This window comes from Trachemys scripta, chromosome 7, assembly GCF_013100865.1.
Source record: "Trachemys scripta elegans isolate TJP31775 chromosome 7, CAS_Tse_1.0, whole genome shotgun sequence".
Classification (NCBI taxonomy): Eukaryota; Metazoa; Chordata; order Testudines; family Emydidae; genus Trachemys; species Trachemys scripta.
In genome coordinates, this window is record NC_048304.1 from 19292568 (window position 1) to 19317669 (window position 25102).

Consider the following 25102-nt stretch of genomic DNA (forward strand, 5'->3'; position numbering starts at 1 on the left):
CCCTGGGCTACATGTAATATCTCCATCTGCCGAGGGATTATTTCACTCCCTGCAGCTGACACCCAGCTTTGAGCAGCAGAATCTTTAGGTGAAGCGTGATGTTGTTCCTTAACTGGTAGTTGCCACCACAAAGCCCCCTAATAATAAATTTACACTTATTTCAGTGCTTCGTTCATTTTGGTAGTATTTTCTGCCTCTGTGACTTTCAAGCTGAGGATAAACTTGCAAGTATATCTTATTTGAAATTTGGCTCAGTTTACCTTTTCCCCCAAGTTTAAATTACTCTCCTATGCCTGTTTATAACTTAAACTAGATTTTCTCTCTATCTGATTCCTGCTCCTCCTTTTGGTCCTGTAGTTCAGCCATAATAGTAATGGCCACAGATTCTGATGTCCCTATGGTGGAATTGTGACCATATGAACATCATGGCATTCTGCTCAAATTCTGTCCACAATTCCAAAATCCACCCACAGCACCAAAACAGTTGGCTATTTCTGCTAAAATAATCAGCAGTAAAAAATTAATAATATCAACATTCACACTGGCATCAGTAGGTTTCAGAGTTAACCACCATAGAGCTAGATGGGTCACTCTTAAGGTCAAATCTTGGTCCAGTTCAAATCAATGGCAATTTTGCCACAAGCTTAAAACTGGTTATGGTTTGAGCAGTAGAACTATTGTTTCAGATTGTCCAGCAAGATTCAATAAAAGAGCATTGCAGTGATATCACATCATGAAGATTTTGGCTCGACCCATTACTTCCAATACATCAAAGTTTGAGTTTTGCAGAAATCAATGAGGCCATCAAAGAAGCATATGGGCAGCATGGTGTCCCACACAAAATCAATCAAGCCTCTCATGATGAAGCAGGCAGAGAAGCTGAGCAATGAGCAAGGAAGCTTTTTCATATAACTATGAAATAATAATCAGAAGAGGAAATATGAAGAATCCATGGCAAAGTACGTGACTTTGGTATAAGTATTCTCTCATTTTCATATTTGCCCCCATGTAAATTTCCCTGTTTAAGATTTAGAAAATCTGCAGAAAATACAGTATTCTAAGCATTTATCCCATGACTTTAAATTAAATTTTGCAACACAGTATTGTAATAACACTACTCAGTATTTCTATGGCACATTTCCTTTGAGGATCTCAAAGAACTTTTCAGTCATCAAGAAATTAAGCATCACAATCCCTTAGAAAGCAAGCAAGTATCATTATCCCCAGGGTATAGAGGGGGTAAATCAGATGCAGAAAGGCAAAATTATTTGCCTATAGTTAGGGAGTGAACTAGCTGCAGAGCTGAGAATGGAACCCAGAAGTCTTGATCCCCAGATCTCTCCTCTAGCCATTAGCCAATACTGTCTAATACAAAAGAAAATCATGAATGTTAAAAAAACCACCACAACAAAAAACACATTAGAAAAGACGTTGGGGCAGCAATTCCTCTAGCCAAATGTGAAGAGATGCTATGTTTCCAGAAGAAAGAATGTACCACAGACAACAAATATAATAACTAGATACCATACACTCATGCACAAATGGAGAACTGGGACTAGAACTCACATCCTTGAGCTCCAAAAGCAAGGCTCTACTTCTTGAGCCAAAATAATTTTTTTAAAGCTCTTGCTAGTAGTGGCTTCCTTATCCTCTCTGTTGGTCAGACACTAGGGACCAAATTTTCAAAAGAGTTCAGGGGCAGATTTTTCAAGTTCTCAGTTCCCCCAATTAGAGTCTGGTTTTCAGCACCCAGCCTGTCACAGGGTGATTGGCCCTTTAAGGGGAGATGGGTCCAGCTCCACCTATGACACCCTTAGCTCACCTTCCTTGATGGAGAAAATGAGCAGTCATGGGGCAGACAGATCATGTAGCTAAGTCCGGCCTTCTGGTGTGGAGATAAGACTGAAACTTGTGGAGAAAAGGGAGAGACTCTAAGTAGGAAGGCCTGAGAGTCACTGCTTGGTAGAGAGCAGGAAGGGTCTCAGAGGAGCCCAGGAGGGCCTGAGGGGTGAGAGCAAAGCCCAAAGAGTAGGTTGAAGAGTGTCTGAAGTTCCCCAGAGTGAAGACAGAGCGACCCTCAGGCAGGAGGGGCTGTGCCCAGATTGGGACTGGGGATGGAAGACTCTTGTGTGTGTGTTTTGGACTTGGATACCCTGAAAGGGATGAACTTTTTTCTTTAATGACTTAGCTGGAAGGTCAAGTCACTGGAGCAACCAAACCAGGCTGGAAGGTTGGGAGATTCAACCTGAGGAGAAACTGAATTAATTGTTAGCCCAAAGTCAGAGCCACTTTCATTGTGCTGAGATCTTCTGAAATTCTGGTGCCAGTTGTAGGTGCTGAACCCTTCTGAAAATTACATCCTAGAAGTCAACATCTCTCACTCATTGACACATGCCAATACGTTATGTCACCAGTGCTATTTAAATTACCTGGCAGCCCCAATGTGCACAAGCTCAGCTGTAGTTCAGGGCCATATTCAGTCTCCTTAGTAGTCATGGAAACCCCTGATATGATATGAGAAAGGCAACAAACCAATGAAATATCCTTACCAAGAACAAATGCCGAGGATGCCTGTTTTTCCCAGACACTTTCATCAGTGTTCCCTCTTTCAGAAACTCCTGAGGGAGGAAACAGGGGCATCAGTATCATTATTGTGAACACCAAACACCCCTCAAAGTGAACGGAGGGCATTCAATGCTTTTGCCTTTCCTGGAGGAGATTCTAACCCTCCTGTCTCTGCTAGCCTGATCCTCCTCATGACAATAAGGTCTATTCATTATTCAGATCAGTCCTATCTGTCCTCGGTCAGTCAAGTGTCAGTTGCTCCTTTTTACCATTTACTTTCATACCAGTCCTATACATTTGTCAGGGACAGGGCAGTTTCTTGCTTACTTCGCTTCCCCACTATCAGCTGTGTTCATACAGAAATGACTCTGTCAAGGGTAGTGGAGTCATTTAACGGACTCTGAGAAAAGGACATTCAACTTTTAAATATCCCCTACAATGAGAATGAGCCAACAAACACCAGGTGAGTATGGGCTGCAAGAGTATTGGAATCACAGCATATATGCACACACACATAGACATATAGTCTATCTCTCTCCTTATATTATTATTATTATTTATACAGCACCACAGATACATATGGCCCTTCTCACATCGGTCAAGACAATGGACTAGATTCTGATCTCAGTAACTCGAGAGTAGATTTAGAGTAACTCCGTTGAAGTCAATGGAATTAATATAGATTTACGCTGCTGCAAATGAGATCAGAATCTGACCTAGTGTTCCCTTCCAGAATAATTTACAATTGAAGGGCCCAATCCTGCAAATATCATGCATTAGGGATGGTAAAATCAGGCCCCAAGTTAAAACATTACCTAGCATGGTAGATGAGGGTTGCAATGGTGAGATTCTGCGGTTCCTTAGGTTAGTAGTGTGAACATTTTGAGAGTTACATAAAGTTTTTGTTTTAAGATGTTGTGATACTGAAGGGAAGTTTCATGTTTGTAGGGCTCAAGAAAGGAAGATTAAGCCGAGGGATGGGGGGAGGGGAGCTGAACTGTGCGGGCTTGAAAGTGAGGACAAGCAACTTAAATCTGGTGATGAAGACAAGTCAAGACTAGTGAAGAGATATTTAGGTACTGTGTCTGTCTGTATGTGATACAGACACTTCTATTTCTGTATCACTTATAAATTATATATTACATGAAAAATGCCTCTGGGGAATGAGAAGAATAACAATAATGAAAACAAGTCATTTCCCCTCATTCCAAGCTCTTTACCCAGCCAAATACAACTGCAAAGCTCTGAGGCCGACAGTCTGTACTTGCCAGCACTTGAGAACTTTAAACATGGACATTATGGGGAAAATGATAGCGACTCTAATGAAATACACTGTACCGGTGAGCTCTGGGGACAGCTACAGTGGGAAACCGATTGCTACTCTGCTTAGAAAATAGGGGCTGCTCTGTCACTCCTAACAAGAGACACTTGGCATGTCTGTCTTAGTGCTGGCAGAGTGAAGGCCTTTTACATAAACCAGGGCTTCAACTCTTATCGGAATGGCCCAGTAAACAACACCTGTAGACATGAGGTCTGAAATCTCGCCATCCACACAGACAGAAATAAAGCTGGTGGAAAACAATGTCCTTATCAGAGGAGGTCCGACTGCAGCACTCACCCTTCCTGGCTGGAGGAGGTTGCTTTGCCCCCTGACACTGTGCTCAATGTGTACCAGCTTCTGCAAGTTTTCCTGAGGGAGAGAAAGAGAGTTTAGGAGGTGGGATGGTGATTGTTCTTTAGACAAGCAGACGTACCCTCCCCTCACTCCCCACCAAGAGATAACATTGACATTAAGCAGTTTGGAGTCAAAGCAGAGACACCCAGACAAGGTTGGACCAAATGGGATTTTAGGACCAGATTGAACTACTGGGGCCTAACAGTTTTGTGGGGCTTTATTGAGCTGCTTCCCCACCTGTGGTTGGGTTGCCATACATCTGTCTGTCCATGATACTCTCACTTGCTGCTTCCTATCCCCACACAATGCCCATTACTGATCATAGACAATCAGGATGTCATCTAGTCCAACCCCCTGCTCAAAGCAGGACCAACCCCAACTAAATCATCCCAGCCAGGGCTTTGTCAAGCTGGGCCTTAAAAACCTCTAAGACTGGAGAGTCCACCACTTCCCTAGGTAACCCATTCCAGTGCTTCACTACCCTCCTAGTAAAATAGTTTTTCCTAATATCCAACCTAGACCTCCCCCACTGCCAATTGAGACCATTGCTCCTTTTTCTGTCATCTGCCACCACTGAGAACAGCCTAGCTCCATCCTCTTTGGAACCCCCCTTCAGGTAGCTAAAGGCTGCTATTAAATCCCTTCTCGCTATTCTCTTCTGCAGACTAAACCGTCAGCCTCTCCTCATAAGTCATGTGCCCCAACCCCCTAATCATTTTTGTTGCCCTCTGCTGGACTGTCTCCAATTTGTCCACATCCTTTCTGAAGTGGGGAGCCCAAAACTGGACACAGTACTCCAGATGTGGCCTCACCAGTGCCAAATAGAGGGGAATAATCACTTCCATCAAACTGCTGGCAATGCTCCTACTAATGCAGCCCAATATGCCGTTAGCCTTCTTGGCAGCAAGGGCACACTGTTGACTCATGTCCAGCTTCTCGTCCACTTAATCCCCAGGTCCTTTTCTGCAGAACTGCCGCTTAGCCAGTCGGTCCCCAACCTGTAGCAGTGCATGGGAATCTTCCTTCCTAAGTGCAGGACTCTGCACTTGTCCTTGTTGAACCTCATCAGTTTTCTTTTGGCCCAATCCTCCAATTTGTCTAGGTCACTCTGGACCCTATCCCTAACCTCCAGTGTATCTACCTCTCTCCCCAGCTTAGTGTCATCTGCGAACTTGCTGAGGGTGCAATCCATCCCATCATCCAGATAATTAATGAAGATGTTGAACAAAACCAGCCCCAGGACCAACCCCCTGGGGCACTCTGCTTGATACTGGCTGCCAACTAGACATCGAGCCATTGATCACTACCCGTTGAGCCCGGCAATCTAGCCAGCTTTCTGTCCACCTTATAGTCCATAGATACATTAGGCTCTGTAGTGACATTCTTCCTCCAGGATCCAGGAAGCGAGGAGCTGGAGGCAAAGTATGCTGCTCCCCTCCCCCATAAATACACCCCCTAAGGGCCCACACATTGCTGTCTCCTTTTACCAAATAGCTGCTCTTGCTGAGGTGACAAGGGTAATTGAAAGCACTTTAGAACCATTGCTAGGATTATCTGGGGTTTTACATTCAGGATTAATAGATTTGTACCAGGGGTCTGAAAGGTTAACTAGCGAGCACTGTCCTTTCTTTCAAAAGCCTTGCAAAGATCAGGAAGCTCATTACCAAAGTCTGATACTGTTAACTGCTTACCTGGCCTGAGTGGCACAGGCACAATACATGAGTGCCGCAAGTTGTATCAACTTAGCACCCAGCATGGTATGTAAAATGAATCTAACCAAACCAATGCTCCCACTAAAGGAACGGTATCAATCAGAAGGCACCTATTTATACTGGGGGAAGGGAAGAGGTTTTAATTATTGTCATTACTTTGACAACTTTGGTAAAGAGTCTCTATCAGCATCTCAGGTCTCCTCTCTGCTATAGGGTGACACTCCACCCTCCCCAGTCCCTTTTTATTTGGCAGACAGTACTGTTGAAATCCTGGATACCAAGGGATCTGGATGACAAGCTCAGGCGATTTAGTTAGGATTTCTTCTGATTACTATTGCAGTAGGAGACCAAAAGAAACTGCCCAGCAGCGGCAATGGGACCTCACTGGGATACATTGAGGGCAGGTATCTAAAAATTAGGACTGTGCTGCCTGTAATAAACTGTAGAGGTTTAAAGGGTAATACAGCCCTTTCTTAGCTCAGAATAGTGAATACTTCTCAGAGCAATAGGTTCCGCTAATACTACTTTGAGCTTCTGCTTGTGCATATGTAAAATGCCAATATTTTCTTAGCCCCACAGCATTCATGTGAGGTAATTTGTAAAATGTTTTGAAATCCTGGGATAAAAGCTGCTAGGGGAAAAGGTGCTAGTGCTTCTCAAGCTATCTGATGTGGGGGACCGGCAATTTTTTTCCCCAATGTGCCAGGGACCGGTGCCACATTATTATCCTATTCGACGCTCTTATGAGGAAACTCGCCGCGGACCAGCAGCCGATGGCTCGCGGACCGGCACCGGTCCGTGGACCACCACTTTGAGAAGCACTGTGCTAGAGTATTGTTACCATTAAAGAAAATACTAATAAATTAATTCTTGGTGTTCCATAGAAAACGTAGGCTGTAATTCAATGCTCCTGTCAGATTTGGAAGTGTAGTATGATGTGTTAGTACCAACAGGACTCTCCCTCCTATCCCAAGTCTAAATTATAGTCTAGGAATTCATCCAGATACATGTCAAGTTATTAATACTGTATTCTGAATGACTCTGAGTCTGTTCCGTAATTAGAGTCAGCTGTTAACTGCTTCGCATTGATAATTTATGAATAAGAGAAGAAGGAGCTGCGGATTTGTGTGCGCTTGTATATGAATGGGTTACGATAGCGGGAATACAGCTTCCAAGACCAGCAATTTGACTCTCATGAAATCTGCCCCTCAAGAAAACAAAGTGCATTTACAGAGGTTGGGGAAGGAGGAAATTGTGTTTAATCTCTTCCATGTCACTGCTTTAATAATAGGATATTATTATTGTGATAATAACATGATAAAAATAAAGTGCAAAAGTCATTATGGAAGTTTAGAGGAAATGGTTCTGAAATAAACTCTTAATCAGCAAAAATTATACAGTCCACCACTTCTATAAAGCCCAAAGAATCTCCAAATGCTGTGCAAACTATGGCCCAGATTCTCTGCTGTGCCCTCCAGGGGAGGAAATGGGGGAGGGGTGGCATTAGAGAGCCAGTTGCACGGGCTAAAGGATCTGGGTTTCTGGGATAGTACAGTGAGGTGACACATACTCCTCAGCAAACTCGCAGAGAAGACCGTACCAATCATCAAATCACAACTCACCCCTTGCTGCATGCTGTCATTGGCTCGGTCCGTAATTTCAGAGACCATGAGTAAGGCAGCTGAGGGGGTGAAGCAACACAGAAAGGCACAAAGCACATGAGAGGTTAGAAAAAGCAACCTATATCCCACCTTTTTATAAATACATCTTTTAAAGAAATGCATTGGCTAAGCTGCATTGGCACCTTCAGGGGCAAGCTGCCCTTAATAACTAGGATCCCAAACAGTCCTACTTGCTTTCCACATCAGGTCCCCTCTTTCCTTCCCTTTGTCTCCCTCTTGCTATAATACCATGAGTCAAGCTTGCCCCAAACAAGAAAGCTCATGGGACCATCCTTAGGTGCTTAGGAATTTCACCAAATCATCTCGTGACATATCTTCCAGTAGCCATTTTTTGTAAGCATGACAGTTTATCTTTAGCTTATGGCTAGTGCTTTAAATGTGGGCCAAGTTCTGCTTTCAGTTATATATAGGGTCAATCAGGAGTAACCCAATTCATTTCCACTGAGTTACCCCAGGTTCACATTGGATGTGCCGAGAACAGTATTTGCTTGATTAATATAACATTAGCCTTGATCCCCATGACCTCATACTGACTTCAATGGGAGTAACCCACGAAGATTATTCCAAGGCAACTAAAAACCCCTGTCCTGATAGGTGCTGAGCACCTCATTAGTTCTTTATTTTGAACAAGCTGATTTTGATATGTTGTCTCTCAAGTGTATGTGGGCTGGTCAGAGCTCAAGGAACAAGTATAGACCAAGCCTTCTTGCTGATTCCAGATCTCTGCAGCATCAGCACCAGTGTAAAACAATGGTGAGCTGCAAGTTCATTCTGGGTAATGGCATCTAAATAAACACATCAGGCCATCCCACTTTGCTTCAGAAGTATCATACCCAGCATGGGTATGCCAAGACTGGATTAGGATTTAGCTGGTGGCTGAGCTCTGGGAATGAACCAAAAAGTTTGAGCTATGCTTGTGAGTGCACTCAGTTCTCTTTCTTTAGGCTCTGCATGCCGGAGCTATAGGAATTCCCCAAATCTTAACCTCCTGATCTTTACTGCATGTGCTTGTGAAATAGCAAGGGACTGTCAGAGACTTTGCTCTGCTCTCTGTTCTAGAGCTGGATATGAACCAATCCTTCATCAACCTTGAATTTTGGGAAGGTGGAGGTAGTTTCCAGAATCTCCAAATCCAGATCTGGATTAAAATTCTCTGGCTAGCCCAATGTGCTGAGCCCAAACAATTCAGAACTTCATGAGTTTTTGAAATCTGGGATTGGATCCCAGTTCTGTGGCTCATACTTGCCTTTATTTATTCACAGGCTGAGAAGGCAAGGTAGGAGACAGACAACAGCAGTCTGACTTCCCTCTTACTTGCCCTGCACATGACCTCAAACCTACTTTAAAAGGTTGCCTCCTCCTTCTTCCTCACAGTATTAGGGGTAGGTCAAGTTTCCAAGTTAATGTGACCATAGGCCTCTGATGCTGAGCAAAAACAACCGACTGGCAGCTGAACTTGTATTTGAACTTCCATTTCAGTGAGAAGACCCTGCCTCAGGCCATTCCACATGAAATACGGAAATGGGACAGAATGTAGCTTTACATTGTGCCTTTCACACTCATTGTGCCTGAGTCTGATCTTACTTACACCATTTATACACTGCTCTAACCTCCATTCACTCCAGTGGAGTTACTCCGGATTTACACTTGTGTAAGAGAACAGTCAGATCCATGCAACCTGAGATCACTCTATACTAATGAACACAGCATCTCTCTGGCCAATATTTTCTCCTATTAGAAAAATCAGACCGCTTAATTTTTTATCCAGAAGTTTCAGATTTTTTTTTTTTTTTTTAGCAGATTTGGTCATTCTGAATGTATGACTGGTCAGACACACCCTGCTCTGATACCATTGGGAGTTGAGGGTCATGCCATAAGTTGTTGTATTAATAATTAATATACTTGGCCCTGTACAAACCCAAAAATGTACGGTCTCTGCTCAAAGAGTTTATACTGGAGAGGCAATCTCCCCTAAATTAACAGTGAGACCTCAGATCAGACCTATGCCATCGCAGTCTGGGCTTCATTCACACATTCCTGGGACAGATCGCACTGCTAGTTATTTATAATACTAAATAAAAGTTTCTCTTCTACCATTTGAAATTACCTTGTGTGTCTTCATACTCTGCAGAATCAGGACAAAGGTTATTCAAGTAATCTGTAGGAAACAATCAGATATAGAACATCCAGTAAATTCCCAGATAATTAAAGTTTGGTTTGACTAGTTGAAACACACAACCGTAATAACCCATAACCCTTTACTCTTTTTAAAAATCACCTATATGGGAAACAAAGGGAGGTCTGGATAGATTTAATTTCCTTCCAAAATTAAACTTGGCTTTTTTTTTTTAAATGAGTTTTGTTTTGATATTTTGGGCTCATTCAAATCTGAGATTCAAAGCAAAGAATGTCAGGTGTAAAACCTCACTAACTGGAACTAACTAAAATGTTTCCCTGTTTCTCAGACAAGAGAAGCTGCTGAGTGTGACACAGTTTGATTAATAAATGGTCTCCGATGAACGTTTTCTATTTTCCCATTTGAATGCATGGTACTAGATATAATTACTGATTTCCTATATTAATAGGAAAATGGACATAGTAGTATAATTCAATATTTCTCAATGTTCCAGTGTTTTGGACATAGAGAATTTCAGTAATGATCACAGGAGCTAAATCTTGCAAACCTTTACTCACTCAAACAGTTCCGTTGGCTTCAGGAGCACTACTCGTGTGAGTCAGGGTATTTTTCTCTCTCTCTCTAGTTCCTTATGTGACCCTCATCACTGTAGTATCTGGGTGCTTTTATTTATTAAATCCCAATCCTGAAAATATTTACTCTTTTAAATTAGCTCTTTGATTAATGCAAGCCCCCAAATTTCACATTTGAGAATCTATACCCCAAAGTGCAACATGGATCATGGAACCCCCTCCCCCCGGTCCTCAGTCTCCCCCTCTCATGTGAGTTCACTTCTTCCAGGTCCTCCCACACCTCTTAACTGTACTGGTCTCTCATCTGGATTCTGGAAGATTAAGAGGAGTCTGCTATTGTGCCTTTCAATGCCTAGTCTGGCAGGGAGGTAATGTGCTGTGTTGGCATGCTGTATTTAGGTTTCCCTTTCCCAGCTGCATTCTCTGTACTTGGCTAGAGACATTTAACTAATGTGGGCAACTCCTTTTGGCTGTAGCACAGTAATTGGCAACCAGTGTTGAGATTAAATACCTTTCCTTATCTGGGTAGAAACAGCTAGTTGTGAACATAAGAGCCGGTGTATTTTATTTTTCACACTGTGCAGAGAAATTGAATGACTGTACCTTAACAAACCCTGTCTGTCCTATCATCTGAGGGCATCTGGTAGCATCCATGGACTTCTCTAAACTTAGATGAACTGTTGCAGCCACCTATACTTTAGAATGTCTTGCAATGCCTATATAATACCTTGTATCTGCATGCAACAGCCATCCTAGGTGATTTACAAGCATTGGTTATACCAGTTGGCTGCAATGCCCAGAACAAAGACTATCTCATGTCTGGGTGTACCAGTACTATTTACAATCGATATCTACAATACTATCTACAATAGTTTCTCCTGACTGTGAATGGGAATCCACAAGCATTGCAGCTGTACTGCTTCTCCTAACTTTGTCTGACAATGAAGTTCCTCGTGTTTGGTAACCGCCCTAAAACTCTCAGCAATAGTGCTGGCTCCCATAGGATTAAGTGCACCTGAAGTCCCAGAATATACTGTGGTGGTAAGGGGAACGGTGTGTGTGGACACACCAAATCCATTCGATCAGAACAGTGTTGCTGTATGGATGCACGTAACCTCTATAAGGACAAAGCAAGACAGCTAAATGTCACATGCAACTGCTGTTCCTTGAAAGGCTCCATCACCTAGTGTAGATATACCCAGAGAGGGAAGCAAGTCAGTCCAAAATATTCTCCTACTGGTATGTAGTGCTCACTTGAGTCACTGTTACTAAAAAAGCAGAAACAGCTGTGAAAAATGAGTTGCATCCTTGATCAATGTGTTTGGAGCAAGATGAAACTGCTGCTAATCTGTGCTGTGAATAACATTTCAGACAATCCCTTTGTTCTGCTGCATTTATAGGAGTCCTCTCTAATATGCTCTTCCTTTTATCAGCTGTTGAGTATGGGAGGGGTTTACTGCTTCTTTCTCACTGTCCCACACTTAGGTTATCTCCCATCTTTCCCACCCACACACATACATACACCCAATATGGTTCTTTATCTTTACATCTAATGATCTCTGGTTTCCTGTGATTCCATCTGATGCACTGACCTGCCACCACATCTGCTGTGCTGTGCTGTTAGATTTCACCACTTCCCACCCCAAACAATTCACTGCTGTTCCCTTGTAGGGAGCCTCAATATCCTAAACCAGTGCACTGAGTGTTCATGACATGATACTGGGTCCTCTCCCTGTTGGAACGGCTGCTCCTCCCACAAACTGCAGCTTTGGCTGGAGTGGATTAGCAGTGGGCAGGATGAGAAGGAGCAGCCCCGAGAAGCCAGAACCTCAGGGGACATTCCTGAGGAGAAAAAGAGCATTCTACAGAGTGTGACACATGTCCGGGATAGGGGGGAGCATGGAGAGAGATTTTGTGGTGTGGCAAAGTTGAGACGGGAGTTTTTCCAGAGTTCAGAGGTGTTGACTCCAGGATTTTGGTTCAGGATCATCTCTAGCTTTAAGTGACCCAGGTATGGGCTAACCTCTGAATGGCATCATAAGTAAAATCAAACGTATGTGCTGACAACAAGTGCCTGGGCACTCTTCCTTCCCTACCCGTGGATACCAATATGGGTAAGTCCAGGAAAATGAGGCTTACAAGAGTCTGACTTTGTACACTCCAATCCTATAGTTATACTTCAGCATGATCTCACTAAACAGGGGTCTTTCTCCCTTCACTATGCCCATAGCTGTCATTAACCCCCAGTGGCCTGTCCAGTGTGCAATTCAATCATTCGCCAGAGCTAGATCACACATTTGTAGCTCAGGCCTATCTCTATTAATACATGATAATTTCTCTATTATATATTAAACAGATCGTTGCTCCCTGGGGATTCCAGCCCGTGGTTCTGACCGCATTCTGTCCTTCCCAACCCTGGCCTGCCATCTACATCTGGCCCCGGCACGATGCAGGAAAGACGGGGCTATGTTATAGCAAGTTTAGAAGTGCTTTCATCTTGCTGACCTGTGAGTAGCACGCGGTACTGGAATATGCGCTGCACCACTTTCAAAAACTGGTGTTTCACATTCAGGGGGCTGCCGCCAGGATCCTGCTGTCCTCAAGAGAAGGGGAAAAACACAACAGTCAGTGCTCTGTAGTCTGAGTCCTGGATTATGACCTCACATGCCTAATGCACCTCCTGGAGAATCTGCCGTGGTGACTACATACACCAGTGCTACTGAGCTGTTTCCCATTTATCCACCTAGCTGCATATATTTCAGAGCTTAGATCTGAATCTTCATCTCTATAAAGAACCAATAGCACACCACCATTCATATTCAGTATCACAAAATAGTTCAGACCGAGGTGGAGGAAATAAGAAAAAGAGAGGCAGAGAACCAATCCGAAGCTAAGGTCAGAAGAAGAGATTTTAGAATGATATCCAAGGAGCCAAAGCAATCAAATCAGCATGCAGCTTGCTGGCTTCCCATAGGCCTTTTTGCCATTTTTCAGATTTTATGTCCATTGAGTTTCACTTTAAGAATCAGGCTTGTGTGGGCCAAATACAGCAAAATACCCCAATGAGACTAAATTAGGGAAGCGGAACCTCCAAACACCTTGCCAAGGTCCTCCAACAAAAAACAAAACAAAACCCAACAATCCCTCAGTTGGTTTGATTTCCATGTCCAACTCCCCAAACTAGCTGAGTTGCATATGGCTTCAGCTTTCATTGTTCAATATTTGCACAGCTCTAGCAGTGACTTGGAAAGAGAGGAAGGGGGACAATGTTAATAGTGATAGGAATATGATCTAATCAAAGAAGGCAGACAGAAGAAGGTCCAGTTTCAGACCGCAATGATGCTTTGTTATTGCTATATTTAGCTGCTAGCAATGAGCACTCTGGAAATACGGTAGTGTAGATGGAGAGATAGATATGACACTTCAATGTCTTTGTCGTCACAGGGTGACACTGGCCCTTTAAGAGGCCAGTGCACCTGACCCCCCCAGATAGGCTTAAAAGAGGGCAGATGGGCTCTAGAGGGAGGAGGTCCCTGAAGGAAGATAGGAAAGGGCAGGTGAGAACTCCCTGAGCACAGAGGATAGACAGAAGGAGCAGTAGAGAGTTGCTTGGGGAAACCTACAGCAATCAGAAATCTCCACAGGCCCTCACTGGAAAGAGGAAGGAATTGCCAGGTAGCCAGGAGCGCCGCCAGCTTTTTTGCTGTCCTAGGCGGCGGAAGGTCCCGCCTCCGAAATGCCGCCCCCGACAAAGGCGGTGGAAGGTCCCGCCCCTGAAATACCGCTGACGACCGGGGTGGCCGAAGATCCGGTCACCGCGGTCGCCACCCCACAAATGTTAGCGCCCTAGGTGACTGTCTAGGTCACCTAATGGGTTGCACCGGCCCTGCAGGTAGCTAGCAGAGAGAGTTGCCTGCTGGCCTTCCTGAGCCAGAGAGCTCTGACCAGAGAAGGCTGGAGGGGACTGAAGGCAGAGAGCAGCAGAGGGAGATGCCTGCTAGCTGTGCGAGCCAGAGAGCTGAATCTGGAGGATCAGAGAGGGCGGGAGGCTGGGGTGAGGGCTCTTACTTTGTGGTGAGAGATGCTGAAGCTGCAGAGAGCCTGAGCATGGTGAGAAATGCCAGGGCTGTATGTTGGTGGATTGTTGGGGACCTGGCTTGTTATAGCTTATATGCATGGGGCTTTCTTTTGTAATAAATTAACCCAGCAAGAGCTATTTATACTCAGAAAGACAGCTTGGACTATTTCTGGGACCATTCAAGAGGAAACTGAGGCTGGCACACTGGTTGTGCTACTGCCTGATGCCAGAGGGTGCTGCAGATGGTGGGCACTTTCTGACTGTCTTATATATTCAAAATGCTGTGTAAACAGTAACTTATCAAACCCTCACAACACCTCTCTGGAGGAGGTAATTATTAGCATCTTCAGAAACTGAAATGCAATCAGGTTAATACATGACTTGTCCAAGGTTACACACTGACCCAGTGGGAAAGACAGGATGAGAATTCTTGTGTTCTTGGCACCTAGCGCTGTGTTCAGTCCACTAGCTCTGCCCACCATCCCGTGCTATAGCAAGTTAGCTGAATGGACCTGTACAGATGTGGGATCAACCCTTCCTTCCCTTAACTGTGGAGAGACAAGGGAAAGGATCAGCACATTGCCTTCTGGGTGGCCAATCCTATCAACCTTTAAGATATGATTTTTGTCTGCAATTAAGAATCATTCCATCTATCAGCAAAAGGGGAGCATGTTGTTCACTGAAATAATGGCAGCTGTGAAAATAACCAGTGGCTAATTACACCAAGACCGTGAATGAGATGGACAAATACAGACTGATTTAGCTGAGGAGTATATCAATTGAGCAATAAATGTCATAGATTCTAAGGCTAGAAGGGACCACTGTGATCATCTAGTCTGCCTTCCTATATAACACAGGCCCTAGACCTTTCCCAAAAGAATTCCTAGAGCAGATCTTTTAGGAAAACTATCCAATCTTGATTTTAAAATGGTCCGTGATGGAAAAACCTCCACGACCCTTGGTAAATTGTTCCAACTGCTAATTACACTCATTGTCAAAAATTTTCACCTTATTTCCAGTCTGAATTAGTCTAACACCTACTTCCAGCCATTGAATCACATTGTACCTTTCTTTGTTAGATTGAAGAGCCCATTATTAAATATTTGTTCCCCATGTAGATACTTACAGGCTGTAATCAAGTCATCCCTTAACCTTCTCTTTGTTAACCTAAACAGATTGAGCTCTTTGAGTCTATCACTGTAAAATATGTTTTCTAATCCTTTAGTCATTCTTGTGGTTCTTCTCTGAACCCTCTCCAATTTATCAGCATGCTGCTTGAATTGTGGGCACCAGAACTGGACAAAGTATTCCAGCAGCAGTTGCACCAGTGCATTTTATATTGTTCTAGTTATTTTAATCAAAATGTTGCGGGCTACCGAATCAAATGCTTTACAGAAGTCTATTACGTCAACACTATTACCTTTATCCACCAAACTGGTAATCTCATCAAAGATAACAAGTTACTTTGACAGGATCTATTTTCTATAAATCCATGTTGATTTGCATTAATTACATTACCCTCCTTTAATTCTTTATTAATTGAGTTACATATCAGCTGCTCCATCATCTTGCTTGAGATCTATGTCAGACTGGCAGGCTCATAATTTATGGAAATTATTCCATTTACCCTTTTTAAAAATTGGCACAACATTAGCTTTTTCACGGTCTTCTGGAACTTCCCCAGTGCTCCAAGACTTATTGAAAATCAACATTAATGGCCCAGCAATCTTTCAACCAAGGAAACCTGGTCAAGTTCACTGATGTATCTAGGCCAACTCTACAGGTTCATACGGATCATCTGGCATTGAAGGACTGTTTAATGGCTTGGGATAAGTTAGGCTGCCTTGGATCTGGTTAGAACTACAGAAATAAGATCACCCCATCCCTGCCATGTAATTTCACTCTTAAAACCCACCACAGAGGTGCAAATATTTCTGCACCTATTTTGCAATTGCCACCCCAATCCTGTTTTTTGAAAAATTGGTCCTTTAGCACCTAAAGTAGTGAAAACTACAAACAGCTGTGCCAGCTTAAAAATCAGGGGGGAAAAAACCCCTCACCTTTCTTCCTTTCTTTTTTAAATGCACAATTGATTTTATGATTATTTATTCCTCTCTTTACACCGTTGTGAGTGAACAGAAGCCCCAGGATAGCAAAAGCACAGTACGCTCCTGAGCTTGGATTTATGACTCAAATCAAAATCCTATTAACTCTGATCGTAGCTGAACTTCAAAGCAACGCCCTGATGAAAAGCATTAACACCAGAGCCCTTATCCTTTGTTGTGTACCAGGGGCCAAGGTGCACCTCTATGATTGCTCTGCCTCTGCCTCCAGGGGCATTGAGTGGATGGCAAAGGGGACAGTTAGAATCATCTGGAAAACTCCAAAGGCAGTTTGAGAAGAAAACAATTGAACTGATTAATGCCTTAGACCAGAGGTTCTCAAACTGTGGTCTGTGGACCACCAGTGGTCCGTGAGCACCACTCAGGTGGTCCGCGGATAGTTGTCTCTAAGATACGCGCCTGGGTGGCTACACACGAGAGCTGTGCAAGCGTAGCTCCCCTAATTAGGTGCCTGGACCCTGGAGAAGATGCAGATGTAAGGTGAGGTGGTGGCCTTGGTGGGAATGGGGGGGTAGGTTGGAGGAGGCAGTGGGCTGAGAAGAGGGGGTGGGGGGAATTTGGGATGTGCAGGGCTGTGGCAGCCAGAGAAAGAGGCGACTATCCCCAGCTCCAAAGCTGTGGCTGCCAGGGAGAGATGGCCCTCCTTCCCAGCCCCAGCTCGGGGGCTGCTGTGGCAGGGAGAGAGGGCATATCCATGGCATTAGAAATGTAAGACTACTATATTAAAACATGAGTTGTGTGCTTTTATTTCTAGAAAAAAAAATTAAGTTTTTTTTTATATAGCGCTTTTATCCAAAGCACTTTACAATAGTTAGCTAACAATACAAACAGCATTTGGAAAGATCATTAAGTGGTCCACTGAGACCGTCTGCAATTTTCAAGTGGTCCACGAAAATAAAAGTTTGAGAACCACTGCCCTAGACAACATGAAGAGGATTAAGGGCCCAGTCCTGCAAAGTGCTGACCAACTCCTGGTTGATGTGTAGCACACTCAACCCCAAGCATTAAAGTCAAGGGGAGCCAAGCCCGCAGCAGAATCAACATGGGGCCCTAAGCTCTGAGTTGATGGACTAGAAGGGTAATAAATCTTAGGTGCTCCCATTTCTAAGAATGAAATGAGAAGGGTCTGAATGTTACCCCTTTTTCTGGATGAGCCTTCTGTTCAAATCCTGCTTATCTTACTCATAGGAGCAGCCCCACTGGCTTCTTTGTAAGTAGGATTTGGCCCTCAGTTTGTATCAGGAAGACAAGAAGGTGCAGGGTAGGTTGGCTGAGCATGATAAGGAGCACAGTGGTTGTCAATAAAAAGCCTGCATTTGCCAAGTTTCTGCCCAGTGGAGTGTGAGATTCCAGCCCTCCCCTCTGCTTAGAACAGGAAATTACATCAGTGACCATAAGGTATCTGTTGGCAAATGTTGACTTTCAAATGTCAGACATGCTGCAGAGGAAGACATGATCCATACCTCATGGAACTGACATTCTAAATAACCTTTGAAGTATCAGAGCCTATTTATCCTCACAGCCTCCCTATCACCTAAATGTTGTTTATTCCCTTTTTTACAGATGGCGAAAATGAGAGAGAGAGAGGCCTTATATTGATGGGCAAAAAAGGGCATCCTTTTCAATTGTATTAACTTAGTCAGGTTAGCTTAACGTGATTGAAAAGCCCCATCAACACACAGGCTAACACATCAGCTGGCTATGTTGTAGCTAGTCTAAACTGTGGCCAGCCATTATGGCTTCAAAGGCACTAGCCTGCATCTTGGTGGTCTTTTCAATCTGTTCTGTATAGGTTCTTATACCACGATTATCATCACATTATGTTAATTGTGTGAAGCCAGATGAGCTAAACATAATTGAAAAACACACTTTTTGCCCACCAGGACAAGGCCAGGAGAGGTTACTTGACTCACCGAAGACCACACAGTGAGTTGGTGGAAGCGATGGGAAGAGAGCCTAGAAGTTCTGACTCCCACATTTCTCTGGTCTTTTCAGTGGATTTTTTGCATGCCTTTTTTCCTATTATTGTTTCCCTGCCATAGCATGCCCTATTGGTTATTATGGAGGCATGCTGACTTCATAGCATAGCAGGACAGACAGATAAGTAGGGGTAGCAGCAGAAGGAGCAATAAGAGGCTTTTTAAAATGTAATGAAATGCAGCTTTAAAGAGAAGAAGGAAAAGAGAAATGGAGGGATGATGATGATGATGATAATAATGTACATCTTATTATACAATTATATATTATAACATTTATACAGCTTCAAAGGGCTTTAAATATGCTAATTAATGAAAGGGGAGAGAAAAAGAGGGCTGAGATGGATTCCCCCAATACACACATGAGCAAACATACTCACATATATACACACATTCACACTCTCTCTCTCTCTCTCTCTTCACTCCATGTGTCTCTCCAGAGTGTGTTCTGCAAGTGATCATTAAGATTCTTCCTCCACACCCTGTCTGAAGGCTGGTGAAATTGCAGACAGGAATATCTTTGAGACAGCAATGCAGTGCAACCATAAATTAATGCAAGTAGAGAAGTGAGAGGGGCCTCACCTCAAACTCACGGATGACAGTGGCCAGCTGGGAAGATTTAAGGCAGGTTTCATCTAGCAAAGCCAAATTCCTATCAAACTGCATAATATATGCTGTGTGGTGATTGAACCTTGATTCTCTTGAGAGAAAAACGTCGGCCACTTTCTGGTGTTCCTCCCTAAAGCCACAGAAAGAGAAGAACAAGCCAATAAGTAACAAAAAATGCCCCACTTCATTCTGGTTACACAAATTCTATTCATCAGCTCCATACCTGCTAATGCCATTAGGAGATCTCAGTTAAGGCCTGGGTTTAACTGTCAGGAAATGGACAACACTGCACCGAAGTGCTGGGCAATGGAACGGGCTGTGGAAGAATGGGCCTTGTCTGGGGCAAGTCCCCTTTCTGTAACCCTACCTACCACAGCTGTATATGTACATGCTGGGCAGAATGTTCTCTTTATGGGCTCACATTTCTCCAAGCAAGCTTTCCAAATCCACCAGGGTGAACAAGAACCTTTGCTCTGAGTGCTGGTGTTAGTGGGAGAATAACTCCATCCTCAGATCCCCTTCACTCACAGCTCCCTCTTCTAACCCATGTTACAGTTCCTCATCTGGGCACACAATTTAATTATTTACCGAAGGTGAATTATCTACAGGAGAGAGAGCCAGCCAAAAAGGGCAGTAACAGAGGGTACAGGGCTGCTAATGAGCAGTGGCCAAGGAGACGTCAGGGTAACAGAGATTGTGGTTTTAAACAGCGGCCTCGTTAATTTCAGAATAAGAACATAAGAACGGCCATACCGGGTCAGACCAAAGGTCCATCTAGCCCAGTATCCTGTCTACCGACAGTGGCCAATGCCAATGCTCCAGAGGGAGTGGACCAACAGGCAATGATCAAGTGATCTCTCTCCTGCCATTCATCTCCATCCTCTGACAAACAGAGGCTAGGGACACCATTCCTTACCCATCCTGGCTAATAGCCATTAATGGACTTAACCACCATGAATTTATCCAGTTCTCTTTTAAATGCTGTTATAGTCCTAGCCTTCACAACCTCCTCAGGTAAGGAGTTCCACAAGTTGACTGTGCGCTGAGTTAAGAAGAACTTCCTTGTGTTTGTTTTAAACCTGCTGCCTATTAATTTCATTTGGTGACCCCTAGTTCTTGTATTATGGGAATAAGTAAATAACTTTTCCTTATCCATTTTCTCCACATCACTCATGATTTTATATACCTCTATCATACCTCCCCTTAGTCTCCTCTTTTCCAAGCTGAAGAGTCCTAGCCTCTTTAATCTCTCCTCATATGGGACCCGTTCCAAACCCCTAATCATTTTAGTTGCCCTTTTCTGAACCTTTTCTAGTGCCAGTATATCTTTTTTTAGATGAGGAGACCACATCTGTACACAGTGTTCAAGATGTGGGCGTACCATCGATTTATATAAGGGCAATAATATATTCTCAGTCTTATTTTCTATCCTCTTTTTAATGATCCCTAACATCCTGTTTGCTTTTTTGACCGCCTCTGCACACTGCGCGGACATCTTCAGAGAACTATCCACGATGACTCCAAGATCTTTTTCCTGACTTGTTGTAGCTAAATTAGCCCCCATCATATTGTATGTATAGTTGGGGTTATTTTTTCCAATGTGCATTACTTTACATTTATCCACATTAAATTTCATTTGCCATTTTGTTGCCCAATCACTTATGATCAAGAATGATCACAGAATGATCAAGAATACAGCAGAGGGACTGGCCAGCAGCCCTGGGAGTAACAGAGGATGCACTGCCAGATGTGGGGAGGGGTACTGGGGATTCAAGGGCCTGTATTCAAAGTCTAAAGCCAGTGCACATTTTCAGATTTTCACTGCACATTTATTTTAGGTCCCTGGAACATCTACAGCAGCTAGAAGGATCGGGAACCCACATTTCTTAATAGCATACTTAGCATAACCATTTACAGAATTGTTTTCAACCTCACTGTTGTTTACAACAATTCCCTTGGAAGATGCAAACCCACATATAATATCCCCTTAACTTTTCCTCTGTTGTGCACTCCGATTTGTTATTGTAGAGCTGTTCAGGAGTGTTGCCTGCACTGTGCATACAGTCTTGTTACTATTATTTATTTATAATCTATTTTGTGGAAGTCCTGGGATAGAGTGGTCTGTCACTGAAAGTGACTGCTGATTGGCTGGAGTTCAGTGGGGGTGGAGTTAAGGAGTTATAAAGCTTGCCCCAGCTTCTGAAAGAGTCAGATTAGCCTGGGAGTTTGGTTTAGACAGATGCCTTCTGTGGTTTTCATAGATTTAGTCAGTTTGGGACTGAAGTTAGCCTGCCTTAGTCAGAGGCTTGTCCCTGCTAGTTGATACATTTTAGTTTGGAAGTGTGGCTCAGACAGGGGCCTATCCAGCTTAAAAGATTTGCTCTAGCACTGATAGACTTTGTCTAGGCAAGACAGAGACGTAAGATTTAGTTTTGTTTAGGCAGAGACCCTCAGCAGCCCTGAAAGATTGTGTTTAGCCTGAAAACTCAGCCCAGCAAAGGCTTGTTCAAACTCTGAGTGGGTTTCCTTTGACTGGGAGCTATAATATTAGGAAGTTGCCATGGGAATTGTTCTAATTTATTTCAATTTCTATGAGATCTAAAATTTTAAAAAAGACATTTTCCTATATTTCTTAATGCCTCTGCCTGTTTTTTTCTGCCTGTTCCCCCTTCCTGGTATTTGAGTCTATGACTCATGGTTCATACACATTAGACTGCTTTGTGACAATCACCTAAGGGACGCAACCAGATTGGGGCCCCAATGGGCTAGGCACTGTACAAACAGATAGCAAATGACAGTTCACGTGAGATGGGCTGCACACACACTGATTTATGGGGCTGTATACAATCGTTATCATTGTAGGGTAACGCAGGAGCACTGAGACGTTTGTATTTTTTGGGGAGGTAAAATAACAATACAGAAACATGGCATAGACAAGAAAATTCAGTCTCCCAACCTTACGGTGTCCCTGTAAATTTACCTCCCTCAACCGATGCACAAACCCTGTTAAAGATGTTTAGCATCTTTTCTTTCTTCTTTTGGAATCTTAACCCTATTGCCAGTGGTTCTTGGAATATAGGAATATATTGAGGATGAGATGAGGCCATTAATTGTCACTTACCAATTGAGGACTCTTTCCTCCAGTTCTCCCAGTATCTCCTGGTGTAGTCTGTAGATTTCAGGGATCTCACTCAAGCCCTGCTTGAGCTTCACCTCCTCCCTCTCATTTTCATCCTCATCCCCCAGCACTTTCAAGACTGCTTCATGGAAATCCTGTGAATACATCACCTGTTACACAGCAGCTAAGGCAACAGATCAGAGGTTCTTTATGGCACTTAAAACATTACTATTTTTCCTTTAAATTCCAAAAATTCATTTACAAACAGTCAGGAAACTTTATGGGAATTACAAGATACACCATAAATACTAGCATATCATGGGCAAAAGAGGAAGGAGAACATAGGATGTATTTTCTTTCACCCACTAGTTTCATGGTTACTGTAAATTTCAGGTTAAAGTCCACATATTGATTACCCAAAACATTTAAAATAATAAAAAAAAGCTAGCTCCGCCTCCCCCCAATCCCATCAGATTATTTAAAAAAATAAGTTTGGGTACGTTTTGCTTTCTGGGTTTTGAGCCTTTAGGTTGCAATGGGGTCACATTTTCAAGCATTTTTCAGCTAGAAACTTCCTTTTTAAAAAAGAAAAAGGAAAAAAAAAAAAAAGAAAGATGTGAGTCTTGCATAATCCCATGAGTCCAGCAGCTGGGGCTTCATGGAAAACATCAAATATTGCAAGGCTTGTCATAAAAATTCCAAGAATTGGCAACACTGAATCCAATTCCTAATTTACTGCGGGAAGGATGGCGGAGATATAAATTAAGCTACAGAACCAATCATTTCTTATATGAAATCCACTTTATCCACTATAACTGAGACCCACTTTTCAATAATAATAATAATAATTAATAATGATAATATATTTGGAAAATACCTTTAATTTCGATGTGGTTTAAATACTATTTACACATAGGAATAATTTCTCCAGAAGTCAAAAGCAGCCATTCTAGTGTGGTGTGTGACAGCTGTTTAACAGCATACTGCAAAATCATCCAATAGTTTAGCACTGGAAGTGAAGAATCACACATCCAACTAAAACGGCAGGGGGAATTTACAGTAGGTGTACAGATTAGAAGATGGTCAAAACAGTGGTGCTAACAAACTTATATTCTTGCAAAATATGGCACAGAATCAGTTAGAACTACCTTCATACAACAATTGACTTGAAAATATGTCCAGGTCAGAGTCTGTTTAGAAAATGAAAAAAATATAATACTACAGCATCACAATGGTACCTATTACTACAGTATTATTATGGCATCCCACTCTTCCCAATTAACACTGACATCAGGGTGCTTGATCATATTCTAGTTAATACAAACGTCATGATAGAAAATACATATATTCCTGAAATACCGTCATGACATGAAAAGAGAGAAAAGAATGAATTAGATGAAAGAAACCTATTGTACTGGGAGCTCTTATTTTTCAAGAAAGGTGGGAGTTTCCATCTATTACATTCACAAAAATACAATTTACATGCAACTCATCAGGATATGTAACATATGGGTAGCAGGATTTTAAGTGGGATGAGAAAATAAAATAAAACCCTTTACTAGGGAGTTTTCCAGGGAGAACTTCGAAAAGGTCTTGGACACAGTAATTCTTATCTCTTCGTTGGTATTGTAAATCAAATTCCCAATGTTCTTTACTTTCTTCTTTAATTCAGAAATTTGTTGATATCTATTCATCTCTTTTGCATTCCCAAAGAATCTAACTGCACATATATCAGGGCAATGCATTGGGCATAATCAGAGGGTCCATTTCTTGAGAATTTACATGAGACTAAAAATAGGAGGTAAATCACCAAAACTGCTGAAACTGCAGGTAAAGCACCTAAACATCATTATTTTATGAAGCCCTGCTGAACAAGGTATGGGAAATCAAAGAAAATATAATAGTCCAAAATCATTCTATTGTAACTGTAGAATGATGTAATTACACAAGGGGTACATTTGCGGCAAGGCTTTAATGAAGTGACTAATTTTCTCATGGGACCATTAAAGATCCCTAATGCTTTCCCTAATTTTTCTTTACTTTAATATCACTTTGAAGCCACCTTTTTTTTTCAGCCTGAAGTCTCACAAACATAATATTCTACACTACCTCTCCTGAGGGTTGTTTTGCTGGGTGGTGCGCAACATCAGAGGTGACTGCCTTTCCATCGTGGGAAAGTAATTCCATTGTGAATGCATATAGTTTTGGAAGTACATTGTTATGCAAAGTACTATATAAATGAAAGGTGGTTGTATTGGATTAAATGCATCCACTAGACTCAGTGGAAACGAGGAACATCAGGGAAAAATGTAGCATATTATCTCTTTTGCTCAAGGTCAACTGTATGGAACTCCCTTCAGAAGCCATCTTAATGGCTTCAGAGCTGATAATCTATCCAGTTATGAGCTTTCTGAACTAAAATGCTGATATTCCATTGGAATAGTGTGTCCTTATAAGAATGCACAGCAGCAAAATCATGTTCTGTAGTAGAAAGGTTAATAGTTTGTTGTTGAGTGGGGTGAATCTTCACCCTAAACTAGTGCTACTGTTGTGTCTTGCCAGCTCAGGGGTTAGACGTCAGGTCTCCTACACAGTAGCACAGATTATTAGAGAGTAGCAATCCAAGCTCAAGAAAATTCTAAAGAACAAAACTAGAGGTATTGCTGTGACACATAACACTCCAGCACCTAATTCTTCAGTATCACTACAACAACAAAGCATTATTGGACTGAACAGAGAGGATATTAGCCAATCCAGAAATATGCCTGGAGAGCAGAACTGTTAATGGATACAAATTCTCCTTTTTATTCCCCTGAAACGGATGTTAGGAGATGAGTCTGAGCCAGGCAGCTGGG

The 25102-nt window shown here is 42.7% G+C and overlaps 1 protein-coding gene across 5 annotated transcripts in view; it reads right to left on the reverse strand.

Moving 5' to 3' along the window:
- The window catches only part of FGD5 (FYVE, RhoGEF and PH domain containing 5), a 149713-nt gene that overhangs the window by 30808 nt on the left and 93803 nt on the right, over positions 1-25102 (reverse strand). For 4 of the 5 annotated variants that reach the window (XM_034775089.1, XM_034775091.1, XM_034775090.1 and 1 more), the window contains exons 6-12: positions 22251-22402; positions 19103-19259; positions 12849-12936; positions 9742-9792; positions 7575-7633; positions 4184-4255; positions 2550-2618 (exon numbers count right to left, since the gene is read on the reverse strand). In XM_034775089.1, the coding sequence (XP_034630980.1) occupies positions 2550-2618; positions 4184-4255; positions 7575-7633; positions 9742-9792; positions 12849-12936; positions 19103-19259; positions 22251-22402 (648 nt within the window). The remainder of the gene's footprint in view (positions 1-2549; positions 2619-4183; positions 4256-7574; positions 7634-9741; positions 9793-12848; positions 12937-19102; positions 19260-22250; positions 22403-25102) is intronic. The other variant, XM_034775088.1, reaches the window with a different exon arrangement.